Source organism: Mustela erminea, chromosome 4, assembly GCF_009829155.1.
Source record: "Mustela erminea isolate mMusErm1 chromosome 4, mMusErm1.Pri, whole genome shotgun sequence".
Taxonomy (NCBI): Eukaryota; Metazoa; Chordata; class Mammalia; order Carnivora; family Mustelidae; genus Mustela; species Mustela erminea.
This window is the reverse complement of record NC_045617.1, coordinates 64,628,344-64,645,074: the sequence shown is the minus strand read 5'-3', so window position 1 is coordinate 64,645,074 and position 16,731 is coordinate 64,628,344. Positions and strand designations below refer to the sequence as shown.

General features: G+C 42.6%; 1 protein-coding gene across 1 annotated transcript in view; it reads right to left on the bottom strand.

The window, feature by feature from the left end:
* IL20RA (interleukin 20 receptor subunit alpha) overlaps window positions 1-14,701 on the bottom strand; it is a 37,009-nt gene extending 22,308 nt beyond the window's left edge. The window contains exon 1 of the mRNA XM_032339401.1: window positions 14,320-14,701. Coding sequence (XP_032195292.1) covers window positions 14,320-14,446 — 127 coding nt within the window. The 5' untranslated portion in view covers window positions 14,447-14,701. The remainder of the gene's footprint in view (window positions 1-14,319) is intronic.
* Window positions 14,702-16,731: the final 2,030 nt, after the last annotated feature.

Genomic DNA, 16,731 nt, shown 5'->3' with positions numbered 1-16,731 from the left:
CAGCCTCATTATTATACACCATAAGGAGAAAGTCCTGTCTCTGCACCTGGGTCCTTCTGTTAGGAAAAAAATAGATAAATGACATGGGTAAATTGAAATGGGTAAATCTATGACAACCTCATTGGTGAAATATTATAAAATGTGGCTACTACATTTGTTCCAAGAGTTACATTGTAAAAATACAGATCTCTAGGTGTAGCGAAATGGTAGGGAGCATTTTCCTAGTGGCCTCAAAGCTAATACTACCTCCTCCAAGAATGTTGCAGTTTTAATTATATGCCTGACCCTCAGAGATATTTCCATTTCATTATACTGTGGGGAAAGCTCATGTATAAATTAGTACTTAATATACACCTATAAAAAGTGGTGAGGTTTTCAGAGCGAACTCATGAAACGTCAGGGTAATCAGTCTTGTGGTTTCGCAAACCTCTGTCTTTGGGGCTGAGGCAATTTGATTTTCCTATTAGGGACTGTATGTTCATCCACCAGTGAGGAGAACAACCAGGTTCTAAGAGGCTCAACAGTCAAATGTGTCCACCTCTAGTGACTTCCCCTTTGGAGCCATTCAAGTTTCTCAAGCTCAAGACCAACTGGGGAAACTGGGCATAGAGGAAACCCTGCCCAGCTTTACCCAGAGAAGGTCTCTAGCCCCCAGCCCCTTCTGTCCTTCTGAAGCTAGAGCAGAGTTAAGGAATCATGAGATTCTGAGCCATTTGAGATTGGGCTTCACATCTTACAGTCTTTGTATCCCCAGCACCTGACAAATACATGCTTTTGAACTGAACTAACCAGGGGCTGATGGGCCTCACATAAATATTGGAGGCAGGGAAGGACCCAGATTCACTTGAGGATTCAATGGGGGTGTGAACCGCCTGAACTGCCAAGTCTTGGTAACTTGAAACTGCCTTGGTCAATTTACTTTGTACACAGGGGATTGACACAGTCAAAAGACACTCAACAGATGTTTTTTAATGAAGGAACAGTAGCCCACACACGGCAAGTGGCTCCTACATATTGCAAGTGTCTTTTGAAATAGGGAAAATATCTTTATATGCTTGTATCGGTTCTTTATTGTGGGGAATGAGGTTAAAACAGTTAACAAAAAGCACCAGAGGGCAATGAACCCATTCCAGAAAGCAGGAGCTGTGCAGGACTCCTCCTAACCACGGAATGAGAGCCCAACTGTATTGCTACCTTCAGATGGATTGCCTTTCGTCTTGTTCTAACTTCTTCACGCTGAAAGGAAAAGCAGATTTTCTTTTGTTTCAAGTTGTAAACCAGTTCCCTTGAAAAATATTAACTCCTCTTTCTCCTCTTCTCTCTAATTATATATCAAGGGCCCTTAAAAAACAAGCATCTAAAAACAGCCCCGAAAATGTGATTCAGGAATGATTCATCTAAGAAAAGATACACAGCTGTGTTCTCTAAAGGAGAGAGCATGGGTTGACGTTAACATTAGTTCCTGTAAACTCGATGGTCTTCCCTGAACCACCATCTCCACAGTTATTTCTCTAATCTCTCTTGGCCCACTCACTGCTGTATGTGTGTGCTGCCTCCATGTTCTCTCTAATAATACTGGACCTCACAAAGGCCTGCCCCCTGCCCTTTCTCACTGGCTTTTAGTCATTGTTTATGTGAGTGGGTCAGACAGAAGCTCTAAGAACTAGAGTTCCAGAGCCACCCTGGAGCCCACTCCCTGCTTTACCACTTACCATCCATATGCCCTCGAGTCAGTCACTTAACCTCTGCACCTCAATTTCCTCTTTGTAAAATAAAGCAATACTATGTGCTTCATAGAATTGATGGGATGATTAAATAAGGTTCTTTACATAGACCTCCTGGAACAGTGCCCAGGACAAAGAAGAGCTCAGTCAATATTTGTGAAGTGTTGTCCTCCCTAGTTGCTATTCTTACTTTACAGCTGAACTGACAGAGCCCCAGAGAAGCTGTATGACTTGACCATGGTTGGACTCAGCCATTTGGAGGATACTTGACTGAGAACAAGGATTCTATGATAGACTTCCTATAGTAGTATGCTCACCTACCACATTTAGGAAATGCTCCTAAGAACACTGACGTGGGAAGAAGGGATGATTGTATGATCATTATAAATTTCGCGTGTGATGGATGATTGCTTCTAAGGAGAGATAGAAGAAACTCAATGAGGAAATCCCAAGTATTTCTTCTTCATTGAAGCTTTTCCTGGTGGAATTGTATACAATCACGTCATTCATACATAGTCACTGAATGCCTACTGTGTGCTAGAAATAGAAACTGATAGGCACTAGGGGACAGCAGAGCCCAGAAACACACAGAAGGCCCTGCTCTCATGGAGCCAGCAGGCATTGTCTGAATCTGGGACACAATCCATCAGTAAATGCTTTCCCTGCCAGGAATATGAGCATTTATGTGGATAAGTGATGCATGAGTCATACAGAAAAAGCAGTGCTATTTCTTTAGAGTCACACCTCAATAAATAAATTTATGTGCTTAAACATGTTTTTGACTGTTGCTATTGGTACCTAGTAGCAAGCAAGAACTTAAAGTTGAGACTACTTTTTAAAAGAAATATATTAGGGGAGGTAAACCATGAGAGACTATGGTCTCTGAAAAACAATCTCAGGGTTTTGAAGGGGTGGGGGGTGGGAGGTCGAGGTACCAGGTGGTGGGTATTATAGAGGGCACGGATTGCATGGAGCACTGGGTGTGGTGCAAAAATAATGAATACTGTTATGCTGAAAATAAAAAATAAATTAAAAAAAGAAATATATTGGAGTTTATGCATCAAAGAGAGACTGCATCTTCCATTTAGTTCCCAGGGGATGGTTTATAACTCTTCCTATGGTGCTGCTCAGCTTGTGGCATCTGGGGCATGCTTCCTTTCAGCTATAATCATTTTCAGAGGTAGCTTCTAAACATGCAAGACATTCCATCTCATTTTTTTTAAATCGTCACACCTTGTTTTTGCCCAATTATAGCCTGATTTCCCAGCTTGATTACCCAAGTTTGTTGGAAATGGCTTAGAATGCTTTTGAAAATTAAATCATATCTCCAAGATGAAGGTTTGGCATTTAAAGGGCTATTCTGACCCACATGTGTGGTTTCTACTTGGAACTCTGAAAAAAATGAGTTTAAGAAATACATTGTGGTGAGATTTCTGTGCATCTCCTTCCAGAAGGCCTATTTTGAAGATGCCATTATTAACTTGTGTATGTCAGCCCCACTATTAGAAAACCAGTTGTACTATCTTATGTCATCTCTTATATCAATGTCTTCCTTTCCCTTTTAGAAATTAGCCCTTTGAGGACAGGAACTTGACATTCTCTATATTTTGTGATCTCTAAATTATCTGGATTTGTAATAAAGAACATCATAGTAACTGTGAAGAAGTAGATTTGAATGTGGGTTGGAGCCTCTACTATTTAATAACTTGACTTAGAAAAGAAAAGATGAAAGTAAGAAGAAAGTTAAGGGCAGCCCATTTAGGACCACTCAGGTATTGAAAAGAATAGCTGTTGGGAATTCCAACTTCAATCAACAGGTATTAATTAAATATCATCTATTTTTCAAATCATTTTCACAACTAGTACTTCTTTTTATCCTTACAGAAGCAAAGCCATTCTTCTTTTCATAACTCTATCACTTAAAATTTTCAGAGGGAACGTCAACAACACAAAAATGTGAAAAAATAATTAATAAAAAAGTAAGAGTTTTAAAAATAATTATGTAGTGGAAAGTAGCTTGGAAGTAATAATTTAGTGGTGATTTTGATGTAATTAATATTACACTTCTTTAATATTTGCTTCTTGTTCATTTTTGACTGGGATTTTGAGGTAAATGAGGTTATTGGTGTGATCACCGTTGTAATCTGAGACTTTCCAATTGAACAAGACCAAGATGGAATTGTATACTGTCAGAAAGGTAAAATTTTTTTAATAGGCTAACTCTCCTCTGTAGTGACAAGTAATTGCTTTGATGTTTTTGAGGGTGACCAGGACTACGATGAGACCTCTTTGGGGCTGAACTGTGGCTTGATGGAATTATGTAACTAAATCCAATAAAATGAGCAGAAGTCCCACATGCTGCCTGGGCCACACTGAAGATCAGCTATTTAAGTTTCTTAACTGCCACCAAGATGTAGAAAAGCCCAGGTCATGAGAAAAGCAAAGCAACAATGAAGAAGCCTCCCATGTAGAGAAGTCAAGAGCACTGCTGCACTGACAGCTTTGGAACTTTTCCAGCGAAAACTGAGAGAGTGGGCCCATTAAGACAGTCCCTTTGCTGGTACTCACTAACACCAACAGAAACTCCAAAGGGCTGTGTTGATTAAGGAAGTGGGAAATAGCACCTAGGACACCAGCCTTATCTTGCAAAACCACAGCTGTAACAATTGTGCCTTTTGATAACCGTGTGTGGTTTGCTTCGGTATAGCAAAGAGCCACGGACCGCCGTGACTCGAGGCTGCCAATGACCATGAAGTCAGGCTGTCCTAGAGCTACTAAGCTCCATACTCCTGCCCCCATTTTGTTTGGTGATTTGTAGTTTTATAAGAAAGAACCGTAGTTGTGAAAAGGAATATTAACTACCTGGTAATTTATAGAGAGAATGCCCTCAGAGCGGGACTTGGCTTCACAGCTATACCTTGAAGACTGCAGTTTCATTTTAGCCCACTGTACCACGGTGAGTATCACAATAAGTGAGTACGATGAATTTTTTGGTTTCCCAGTGAGTACACAAGTTACGTTTACACTCTACTGTTGTCCCCTAAATGCGCAGTAGCGTTATGGCTAAGCAAACAATGTACATAACTTTATTGAAAGACACTTTATTGCTAAAACTATTAACCATCCTCTGAACAGTCATCAAATTCACAATCACTGATCACAGATCACTGATCACCATAACAAATATAATACTGATGAGAAGGTTTGAAATAGTATCAGAATTACCCAAATGTGATGCAGAGACACAACGTGAACAAATGCTGCTGAGGACAGTGGCGCCCACAGACCCACCTGTTTGAGGCAGGCTCGCCACGAATCTTCAGTTTGTGAAAAACGCCCTACAGACAAAGTGCAACAAAATGAAGTACGCCTGTATTTTCCTGCTAATATTTTAAATGAAAAGGAGCTGAATTTATATTAAGTTATCATTGTTTTATGAAATATGGATAACAGCCTACCTGTAAATATTTATTAAATTTATGTTTTTTCCTAAAAGCATTGCAAATATTTATTCATAGCAAGACATTTACTTCCACACCTCATTGTTTATATAATGCATCTTTCCTCCTCAAATAGGAAGAATGTGATATATGTAACATTTTTATGTATCTAATATACATATATATGTATATACATATATATACATATACAAAGGGTTCTTTAAACTGAGATTCATAAGAGCTACTGGTATGTGTGTATGTACATATATATATGTGTGTATATGTATGTGTGTATATATATATATATGTATATATACACATACCAGTAACTCTTATGAATCTCAGTTTAAAGGACCCTTTGTACAGGAAGCCCTGCCTGCCTTCTAGATTCGATTGGTTACCTTTTCCTGTGCTTTCTAACGAAGCGTGGTTTTCTCAATTCTGGCATGTATACTTTACATAATTACCTGCCTGCAACTAAAACTCCATGAAGAGAGACACCTTGTTTTCTTGTTCCCCTCAGTGCCTACAACTCTTCTTTATAGATATGAATGAATGACATTGAATGAATGAGAAGTGCTCAAATCACACTGTGTCAAGGTGTATGCTAACTTCTGAAAACTCAAAATGGATGCCTGGTGTGTTAAGGTAATTCTTCCTTAAATCTGATCACCTCCAATACCTTATTCCCCAAAGTTATTTGCTCTGGAGCTGCATGTCATATTCTATTTTACAATTAGAAATTACGAGCTAACTTTTAAAACAACAAAGTAGAGCATTCAGTAGATAATTTAGTGGACTTTTTGCAATACCTGTATTTTAATCTAAAATGGAGGAGGAGGGCTGGCTTGAAATTAGATAGGTAGTTAGCCTCCAGTGTGAAAATGGTCCTGTTGGAGCAAGAGTGAGGATTTTGCACTGGAAACGCCCCTCAGAGAAGCTGAGGCAGGCAGGGGAAGTCTGAGGAGAGTGAGCCCCTCTGCTGAAGAAATTTAAACTGTGCTGTCTTTATTATACAATACTGATGGCTCTCCAGCCCCTTGTTTTAATTGAGGTAGAATTGACCTAGAGCATTGCATTAGTTTCAGGTTTACAAAATAGTAATTCCATATTTGAATACATTACCAAATGGTGACTCTCTCTTATGTTCGTTCATGTTACGGAAAGTACAGGTGAAGACCATATCTCTGCCCTCAATTTCTCAAGGAGAGACTTTCAGCCATGACACTTCCTTTGGCAGTGGAATAGACTATAAACATGCTGAGCCACCCCATAAGGCTGAGAAGGTAACTTTTCTGCACTTCAGAAGCCAGGCTCATGGATCCTGCCCTATGAGCCTGTGAGGTGTTATGAATTCAACTGTGCCTCCCGAAAGAAGTATGTTGAAATCCTAACCCTGAGTACCTCATAAAGTAGCCTTTACTGGGTATAGGTTCTTGGAGACGTAATCCATTAAAAAGAGGTCATTAGGGTGGACCCTAATCCAATATGACTGGTACCTTTATAAAAGGATGAAATTTGGACCCAAAGAGAGAGGGGCACAGAGGGAAGATTATGTGAAGTGACGGGGAGAGCACCATGTAAAAGCACAGAATTAGAATGATGATCAACAAGCCAAAGGAGGCCAAAGATTGCCAGCAATCACCAGAAGCTAGGAGAGAGGCATGGCACCAATGCCCCCTCACAGCCCTTAGAAGGATTCAAACCCACCAATATCTGAATTTCAGGCTTTGAGCTTCCAGAACCGTGAGATAATAAATTTACATTATTTTAAGCTACCCAGTTTGTGGTACTTTGTTATGGCGGCCTCAGAAAACTAATACAGGAGGTGTCTTTGTTCGCTTGTACCTTTCCTCAAAAATGAACACAATGTTCACTGAGGAGAACAATGAATGCTTTAAGGGCTGCTGAATCTCCAGAAAGTAAAGATGAGGGGATTGACGCAAGAGGCAAAATATCTGTGAAGTTGAGGAGAAAATTTAAATAGTGGAAATAATGTAAACAAATGCTTGAGCTAGGACAAGGCAATTGCCAAAACAAAACAAAACAAAACAAAATAAAACTCCTATTACCAAAATACAAATGCAACTTTATGGGATGGAACTTTAAGGACGTTGGATGAAAAGCATATATGTTGAGAATCAAGAAGTATGAGGACAAATGGGGTGCCTGGGTGGCTCAGTGGGTTAAACCTCTGCCTTCGGATCAGGTCATGGTCTCCGGGTCCTGGGATCGAGCCCACATCGGTCTCTGCTCAGCAGGGATCCTGCTTTCCCCTCTCTCTCTGCCTGCCTCTCTGTTTACTTGTGATCTCTGTCTGTCAAATAAATAAATAAAATCTTAAAAAAAAATGAGGATAACTTACTGACAAGTCTGTATAGGAAAAAGTATGCCAATTTTCTGGGACTGGAGGCAGAGTGGGCATCTGAGAAAGCAGCACGTAAAGGGATTGAGGCAGCTGTGTGGGAGCCATTTTGTGGCCCAATGTGCAACACAGTCACCACCACAGTCAATAAACAGAACTAGAGTTGTATAGATAATCAGTAAAAAAATTTTTTCCAGGGTGCCTGGGTGGCTCAGTCAGTTAAGCGTCTGCCTTTGGCTTAGGTCATGATCCCAGGGTCCTGGGATCGAGTCCGGCATCGGACTCCCTGCTTGGGGGAAGCCTGCTTCTTCCTCTCCCTCTGCCTGCTGCTCCTCCTGCTTGTGTGCTCTCTCTCTCTCTCACTGTTAAACAAACAAACAAACAAACAAATACATAAATACATAAAATATTAAAAAAAATTTTTTTCCTAGAGAAGACTATCTTTAATTGCATCTAGACCCAAGCTCAAGATAAAACATTATACCCTACGTCCATCCTCTATCCTTCGAGAAGCAAACAGAAAGAAAACTACCTCCACCAAGTGAAATTGTCTTATTATGAAAGCCTGAGTTGAAATGAGGGTCCCAAGTCTGTGTCTCTGAGGAGAGGACAACAAAGAAAAGGAGGGCAGCTTTCAGGCATCCGGAACCCTATGTTCACTAAGAAACTGATGCTGAATCATTTAAGGATAAACACGCCAGGCGTAGTGCTTGAAATGTTAGTAGACTGGCCGTCTCATCAGGATCTACAGGGAGGCAACTTGGGAGCTTGCAGAGAACACACACATGCTAGAAGGACGAGGAGAGAGAGGCTGGCATGACTAACTGGGAAGGTGGTTGGCTGAGAGGGGGGAAGACATAGATGGGGTGTTCAATTATCTGCATATCCTGTTCTGCATGGCTTCCACAGCAGAGACTGAGGACCAACTATGGGAGAAGATGCAAGAGAGTAAGCTTTACATGGAAAGACACTGTAATAATTGGAAGTCTGCAGTGACAGGACATCCTGCCTTGGTAAGGCAGTGAGTGTCCCGTGATAACAGGTGCTCAAACAGCAGACAGGTAATGATCTGGAAGTAATGCTTTAGAGCTGATTCATACGAGAAACACTTGGATGGGACTTTAATAACGTCCTGTCAACCCCAGGTTCTTCTAACCAAAGGAATTCTGGAAACTGGAGGATGTATTTAATTTCTCCAGCTGGCAATTTTTTCCCTAAAGTTTTCTTGTTCTCCAATTTTATAAGCAATTAACATTCCTTGGAATTGATTATAATGATTTAATTCATTTTTCTGGTATCAGCTTTTGTGTCAAATAATCATAAATAGGGACCAAGAAAAATCAGAATGCTTTCAGAATATCACACTCATAGCAAAAGTGTAATGTTAATAAGATGGATAAAATGATTTTACTTGTTAAATATATATGCTACGTTAAACTGCAGTGGATTCGAAGATGTCTTTTTTTTTTTTCTTGATCATCATCATGGAGATAAGTGTCAATGATACTGGTAAAGCTGTACAAAGAAGAAAAAGATGCAAATAGAAAATCATTTTTAAAAACATCATGTGTGTAATGAAATGTGCTTTTAAGCAAAACCCTGCAAATTTACTGAGTAGTATTTCGTGAAAAGCACTAACAAAGGCAACACACAGATATGCAGTTTCATTTATTTAAAATATTAGAGGGGCACCTGGGTGGCTGAGTTGGCTTGGCGGCTGACTCTTGATTTTGGCTCAGGTCATGATCTCAGGGTCATGGAATCAGGTGCCATGTTTGAGCACCGGGTTCAGCACAGAGTCAGCTTGTCCCTCTCTCTTCTCCTCCCCTCCTGCCCCCTGCTCCCATGCTCTCTCTCTAAAATGAATTTAAAAGTCTTAAATAAAATATTATAAAAATAGTTAACCTTTTTATATTGACATGCTTATCCTAACATATTCATTTTATAACATGAATAATTCCATCTGCCTATTCCTTTGTCCAAAGTTTTTGCTTAAATGGGAAATATGTGTCCCACCCATGGCTCTAATAGTCAGAGCTGTAGCAGAAGGTATACTCAGAGAACTGTTCGTCCCTCCTCAACCCTACCACGTTGTTCCTATACCACGCCACCTCCCAGAGGTAATGAATATCCTCAGTTGTTCTGCCTTTCCTGGACTCATTCTGCAGGAAGCTCAACACATAGTTACAGGCAGTAGGTACATTCTGAAGAGAGAGGCTGGTGATCTTATATAACACGCTTGGATCTGGGATACTCAATGACTTCTAGACAGGCTGGGGAATTGCCTCTAGCAGAGAGATGTGGAAGCCATGCAAATGTACAAGGAATGACCTTATGTCTGCTCCAGGTAATAGTAACTACACAATGAAAATCCCTACAGACACCACCTTAACCAGCGATCAAGGTTAACATCACCATGAACAAGACATATGGATATCATAAATCCTTTGTTATGACGCACTGAGAAAGACAATATTGTAAGGGCCTATTTAGCCAGAGCGACTCCACTGTGGTTAAAAGACATTCTGTTGTTTGTGCAGTAAAACTTAAACTGACCCTGCCCCCCTTTCCTCCTCCCCCCGAGAAACTTACTTAGAAGCAAGTCTGGGAAACCAGTAAAATATGGTTGGCTAGTTCCTAATAACAGAGCCCAGAATACAAGGCCAGGTCGTCCAGTTCCTGATAACAGAGCCCAGAATACAAGAAAGAGTCAGGCCAGGTGGAGACAATCAATCAGTAAAAAGCACACATATTGTCTCCCTAAACACCAAAGAATGTAAACCCCGCCTTTTGGGCGCCAAACTTGAGTGCCAATTCTGACCAGAGTAATAGGTTAGTTCAAACAGCTACGAAAGGGTAAATTGTAATTCAATTGGTCACCTGGGAGTGGCCTAACATGACTATGCAATGTTAAAAATCTCATTGGCCGCCTATGTGTGGCCAGGCTTTTGCTCTATAAAAGTTAGTCTGTGAAGATGAAGAGGGGTTGCTGTCTTCGGAGACAGCCCTGGCCAGTCATTCTGACTTCTAATACTTACCGTAAAATAAAGCTTTAAATAACTTTCACTTTGTCTCAGTCTCCTTTCATTTAATAACAAACCTAACAAGTATTATTTGCTCAAAAAGGATAACCTCACTCTCATCGTGAAGAAACACCAAATGAACCCAAATTGAGGGATATTCAAAGAAGAAATGACACCCCAAAGTGTCAAAGACATGAAAGCAAAAACAGGCTGAAGAACTGTCATAGATTGGAGGAGATGAAGGAGACATCAGAATTGACTGTAAAGCGGGATCCTGAAAGAGAATAAGAGCCTTAGTGGAAAAATGGCTGAAATCTGGCAATGTCTAGAGTTTGGTGAGTATATTATACTAGTGTTAATGGCCTGGTTCTGAATATCATACAGTGGTTAGGTAAGATGTTGAACTTGGGAGAAACCAGCTAAGGGATTTACAGAAAATCTACTGTTCCTGAAACTTTTCTTTAAGTTTCAAATTATTTCAAAATTAAAAGTGAAAAAAATAATGAGGGGAGCTTAATTAGCTCACTGAAACCATCTGTGTGTGTACAAGTAACTACTCAGTAAAATAGAATATCCAAACGCTGCTGTGCTGATATCAGAGACGTTTGAACAAATGCCTTCACTGTGTCAGTTACAGTAAATTAGTTCTAATAAGCATACATATAGTAGGAATATTTAGACTGTGTTCTGAAACCTCCAAAAACTAAAGCAAGGATCATTTGTTCCTAGACGTAATAAACACCATATTCTTTTTTTTTCCTTGGGGATTTTGGGCAGATCTCCTTGAGGGAGGCATATGGGAGGTGAGATGCCAAGTCTGAGCAAGAGTCACAGTTAGAGCGGGGTAGAGCGGGCAGGAACACTTCAGTGGTGGGAACTCCAAGTATGAAGTCTCGGAGATGGAAAGTGGTTTGGTTTGCTCTCCAAACTGGAAAAAGGACGGTGCAGGAAGTAAGTGGTATGAGGTAAGCCTGCACGACAGGGAGGAGTGGTCCGCAAGAAACCTTGCAGGCACGTGCAGAATTATTCTATGGTAATGGATACTTCTAAAAGGCTTGAGGAGGAGATAGATGACCGTAGGAAGCCATCTTCTCTCACTTTCTCTAATTGGCTTCAGATGCTTGCTTATATAATGCTGACCACATCTCCTTATCTTCACTGAAGAATATACATGGGAATGGGCCAAAAAGGCAGAGTTTGATATGCAACAGGGATAAACTTGCTGGAGAAACTTCTGTCCCTGAAGAATGTAGAGAATGACGGTGAATGTGGGTGTCATACCCATCTTGAGGGATCATCACAGATGTTCTGAATTCCATTAAAAGCTTACCTGAAATTAAATATCAATATTTTCCTAGAATGTTGATGCTACGTTGAATTTTTTTTCTTTCTCGTTGAATGTTCGGTTTATATTGCCTGATGCAAATACTGAGTTGGGTGACTGAATATTTGTGTGAAAACATTCAAAGAATTAAAGTATTCTTCCTGCCCAAGAGTGGTAATATTGTTTAACCCTTAGAAAAGCCCGCATTGTTTAGCAGATATTGTAGCTGACCTATCAGGATAGAAATCACTTTCTTTTAAGAGGTAAGTATGGTATTCCAGGTAGCTTCTAACCTGGTTTTTCCAGCAGTCCTTAGGTTGCCTGAAGACCCAGAAGAAAACAGCAATGCTTAAAGAAGAGCTAAGAAAGTACCTAGATCTTGTGGATCAGGAAAGAGTTTCTTCTGTTTTTCTTCCCCCAAATTTTGCTCTGATGCTAAGAATATTACTACTTTCTAATGTCAGCCCCTAACCCAATTATGGAGCAAGCTTTTTATTTCTCTCTCTGATTAAATATAGAAACAAGCAAATTCATATGTTAGTTGAAGACTCAATATCTGCATAAGTCAGGAGTAGTCTCTTCCCACTCAGCATATGTAGGAAAGAACTAAAAAATCATAATATATTGTGAATATATTTATAAATACAAAATTAAAAACTATAATTTTTAATAAATGTAGGATTTAGAAGAGAAACATTTATGGTTCAACGATCTTTCCGACATCTATATGCACACTTCATAACATTTGGGATGGTATTGAACTTATTATTACTGTGTTTTTATTTTTTATTTAAAAGATTTTTTTATTGTGTTTAATTAGCCAGCATATGGTACCACATTAGTTTTTGATGTAGTGTGCAATGATTCATTAGTTGTGTAAAACACCCAGTGCTCATCACCATACGTGCCCTCCTTAATAACCATCACTCTCTTACCCCATCCCTACGCCCCTCCCTTCTGTAACCTTCAGTTTGGTTCCTGGAGTCCATAGTCTCTGTCTCCTTCCCTGATTCCTTTATATGGAAGCATAGTTGACACACGATGTTACATTACTTTCAGGTGTACGACATAGGGATCCACAAGTATAGTTATGTTCTGCTTACATGTATACCTACTACCACCATACAACACTATTATAAAGCCGCTGACTATAGTCCCTGTGCTGTACCTTTTATCCCTAGGACTCACTCATTCCATATCTGGAGGCTGCCTCTCCCACTCCCCTTCACACATTTTGCCCATTTCCCAACCCCCACCCCATTCCTTCCGGGAATCATCAGGTTGGTCTCACTATTTATGGGCCTGTTTCTGCTTTTTGTTTATTCATTTGTTTTGTTTTTTAAACTCCACACATAAGTGAAACCATATGGTATTTGTCTTTTTCTGCCTGACTTATTTCACTTAGTGTAATTCCCATGTTGTTGCAAATGGCAAAGCCGCATTCTTTGCTATGAGTGAGTAATATTCCCATATGTGGTATGTGTGTGTATCACATCTTCTTCACCCATTCATCTTCAGACACCGGGGTTACTTCCAAAATAATTGCATCAAATTTAAAACCGTTTTCTTTGACTACTAAGAACACTGCACTTTCGAGGGCAACTTTCCTTCTGCATTCACTGTGGTTCAGCTCTGGGTGAAAAGTCATCAGACATTAAAGCCTGAACCGCGTTCCTACAAAGTACAGTATTCTGGTAAGCTCTGCTGGTTTTAATTTAAAAAAAAAAAAAATCCCCGATTTCTTGCTTTAAAAGAAACCTTCTTACATACCAGAAGAAAAAAAGAAATCAGGTTAATGAATCATCCTGGCTTACTGGATTCCAGTTGGTAGAATTTAAACTGAACAACACAGCAAAGCAAATTTCAGTTACCTGATGTCATAAATCAGTTAAAAATTTACTTTTAATATAAGAGTTAAAAGTAAAAATCAAAGAGCACGTATCTATCTGTACACGGTCCTAAATGCAAAGGAAAAACAATGCCGTGCTCAAGAGAGGCAATCTTAACACGAGAAACGCCGCCTCTTTCTAGACCCTGTTCTTCCCGAGCAGAGCGTTCCCGGGACTCGGTATTTTCATGCAAGCAGAACCGTCACCGCCAGCCGCGGGGATGGTCCCGGTTCAAGGGCGGCGGGTCGGTGCGGCCGAGGGCGCTGCGCACGGTCACCGTCGCCAACCGCGAGTTCCGAGCTGCGGGTTCCCCTTAGGGCGACCGCGGTCACACTCCCTCCGCCTCCCTGCAGCCCCGCGACGGGCAGAATGAAACTCTCAGTCCCGCAGCCTTGACGCCGCAGCAGGTGCGCGCCGACCCCCGCACCTCCCGCTCCGCGCGCGCGAACGCGAAACCCCCGAGCGGACGGACCCCGGCGGCGCTGGGCAGGCGGCGGGCCGGGCCCGCTCGCGTCCGCGTCCCGCACCAGGCGGCCCGGCCGCCATCCACTTACCTGCGCGGCCCGAAGGCGCGGCCGCGAGCAGCAGCAGTAGCGGCGGCAGCAGCAGGCGCAGGGCCTGGCGGCGGGGCTCCTGGACCCCTCCGGCCGCCGCTCCCGCCGGGGGTCGGCGGGCCCACATGGGCGGCGGAGCCGGGTCACATCTCGGCCGACGGCCCGCAGCGCCCCCCCACCCCTCGAGCCCCTTCCTCGGCGCCCCCGGCCCTCGGCTGGGGCGGCGAGCGACTCTCTCTCCGCGGCCCGGAGCCCAGGGAGGCGGTACCCCGGCTGCGCCCCACCCGCGTCCCGCGGCCGCCCAGCTGGATGCCAGCGCGAGGGGAGGGACCCCGCGATGTCTGCTCCCCAGCCGCGTAGTTCCGAGAGTCTGAGCGAGTGTCCACGTCCCCACCTGCGAGGTCACGGGTGCAGGTAAAAGCCCCTCTCCGGGGGAAGAGTGAGGTGAGCATGCAGGCACGTGAGTCTGGTATTCAGACCCGAGAGTCGCTCCTCCGCACTTCTGAATGCCAGAATTCGGTGCGGGAAGAAGGAGATGGCTTTCATCCTCAACAGAGCGCAGGCACTCTGCCATGCGTGGTTTGATTTCACGCAGTCTTCTCCACCTGCAACAGGTACTGTTCCACTGCACCAAGAGAGAGGGAAACGCACAAAGGCGAGGCGTCTGCTTGAATGAAGTCCCCCGAGCTTGTGAGCAGGGGCCTGCGGACTTCCACACGGGCCCGCTTCTAGGTCCCAGGCTCTTCAAAACGGGACGGCGGGGCTGCAAGGGAAATAATGTGTTGAAATCATTAAAACGGAATAAAGAAAAACCGAGAGCCAGTCTCGGCCCTGGTCCCTTGAGAGGGAGTTCTAAAGCCTGGGCACCGCCTTAAAATAGACCCCTGGTGTGTTCCCTCTTTTCCTCACAGATAACCCAAGGGTACAAAATTAAAACGCTGAATTTAGCTCAACTACCTTCATCTTACAAAAAAAAGAATCTAAAGGAATTGAAAAAGAAAGAAGTCTTTTTGCTGGGAAGGAGTGAGAGGACGGGCAGGATTTTTCAAGAGTGCCCTAAGTATGCTATTTCCTTCTCCACAGAAAGACTTAGGAACAGAGAGGAAGTCCCGCTCGGTTGTCCTTTTGGCTGGGCTCCGTGTTGGGACGCCACAGTGGGACTCGACAAACATCTGTCAGCTGGCTCCTTTAGGTTCCATCCATAGGGGGCGCTGGATGAACGCTGACAGCTGGAGGAGAAGCCAGGGGACTGGGCTTCCTCTTTGCTGTTTTCCTTAGTTATGCCCCACAGTGTCCCCTCACCTTGGCAGGTGTAGCTCCTTCCATACTCCCAGAATCAGCTTCCCTGTGCCCCCTCAGAGACACCAGCAGTGGGCTGGCCGGGTCCATTCGCAGAGGCCAGAGTTCCAGCTTCCTGGGTTCCTCTGCCAGGATAGAACCCCCACATCTTCCCTTTGTTCCTTCAGCCCTGGGGGAGGAGGGTTTGCTTCTGGTAGTTACTTCCCCTGTTTTCCGGCTGGGGTCTTACTGGTTCAGTAAGCGGTCGGAAGGACTGAACATTTTAGGAAGGACGCTATCGTAGATCATCAGCATTGTGGTGAATTATTATTGTTTTTACTGACTGCCAATTTTATTAGTAAGGTTTTATCCTTATCATTTTAAATCTAGTAGGTTAAATGTGACATATATTTGCCACAAAAGTATTTGGGGCCAATTATTCTTGGTATCTAAACTTTAGGACTTATTTGCGTTTCTATTCAAATAGGAATCATTCCTGGCCCCAAAGGAACTAAAGCAGACATGTCCAGAGCCCTCCTCCCTCCCTTATCCCCTACCCTTCTTAACTTGGGGAGTAACAGTTCTGTTCCTTCTGTACACACATCTTCCCTCTGCCCTCCTCAAGTTCCCCTTTGCACTTGTCAGACAGCATGTCAGAATTTCGCCATCTCCTACCTGTAACAAATTCACCTCTCTGTCCTTCCCAGATGCCTGTGGTTCTTGTAGGATGAGTGGGACCTAAAACATTGCTAAGTGTTCAGTTGATGTTTTCCATGCATTAAATTCAAGAGTGTATTCATGACTTCTTTTGTTTTTACCTATGACCTGGAACTCACCTTAGGGAGTTTCCTTTGTACCTTTAAATTCTGCCTCCTTCCCCACCCTGTGAACTGCAGGAAGAAGTAGCCCGGTTCTCTCCCAGTCTAAACTTTCCCAGTCAAAATAAATCCTAGTATATCCTTCAGAAGATTTTTGAAATGACTCAGCACATTCAAACTGATGTTTTCTTCTGTCATAAAGATTACAACCATTCTTTCATTTCTTTTTTTCCTGATGGGTGCCTTATTTTTCTATTAAGTTTTTAATTTTGGGGTGCCTGGGTGGCTCCGTCACTTAGGCGTCTGCCTTCTGTTC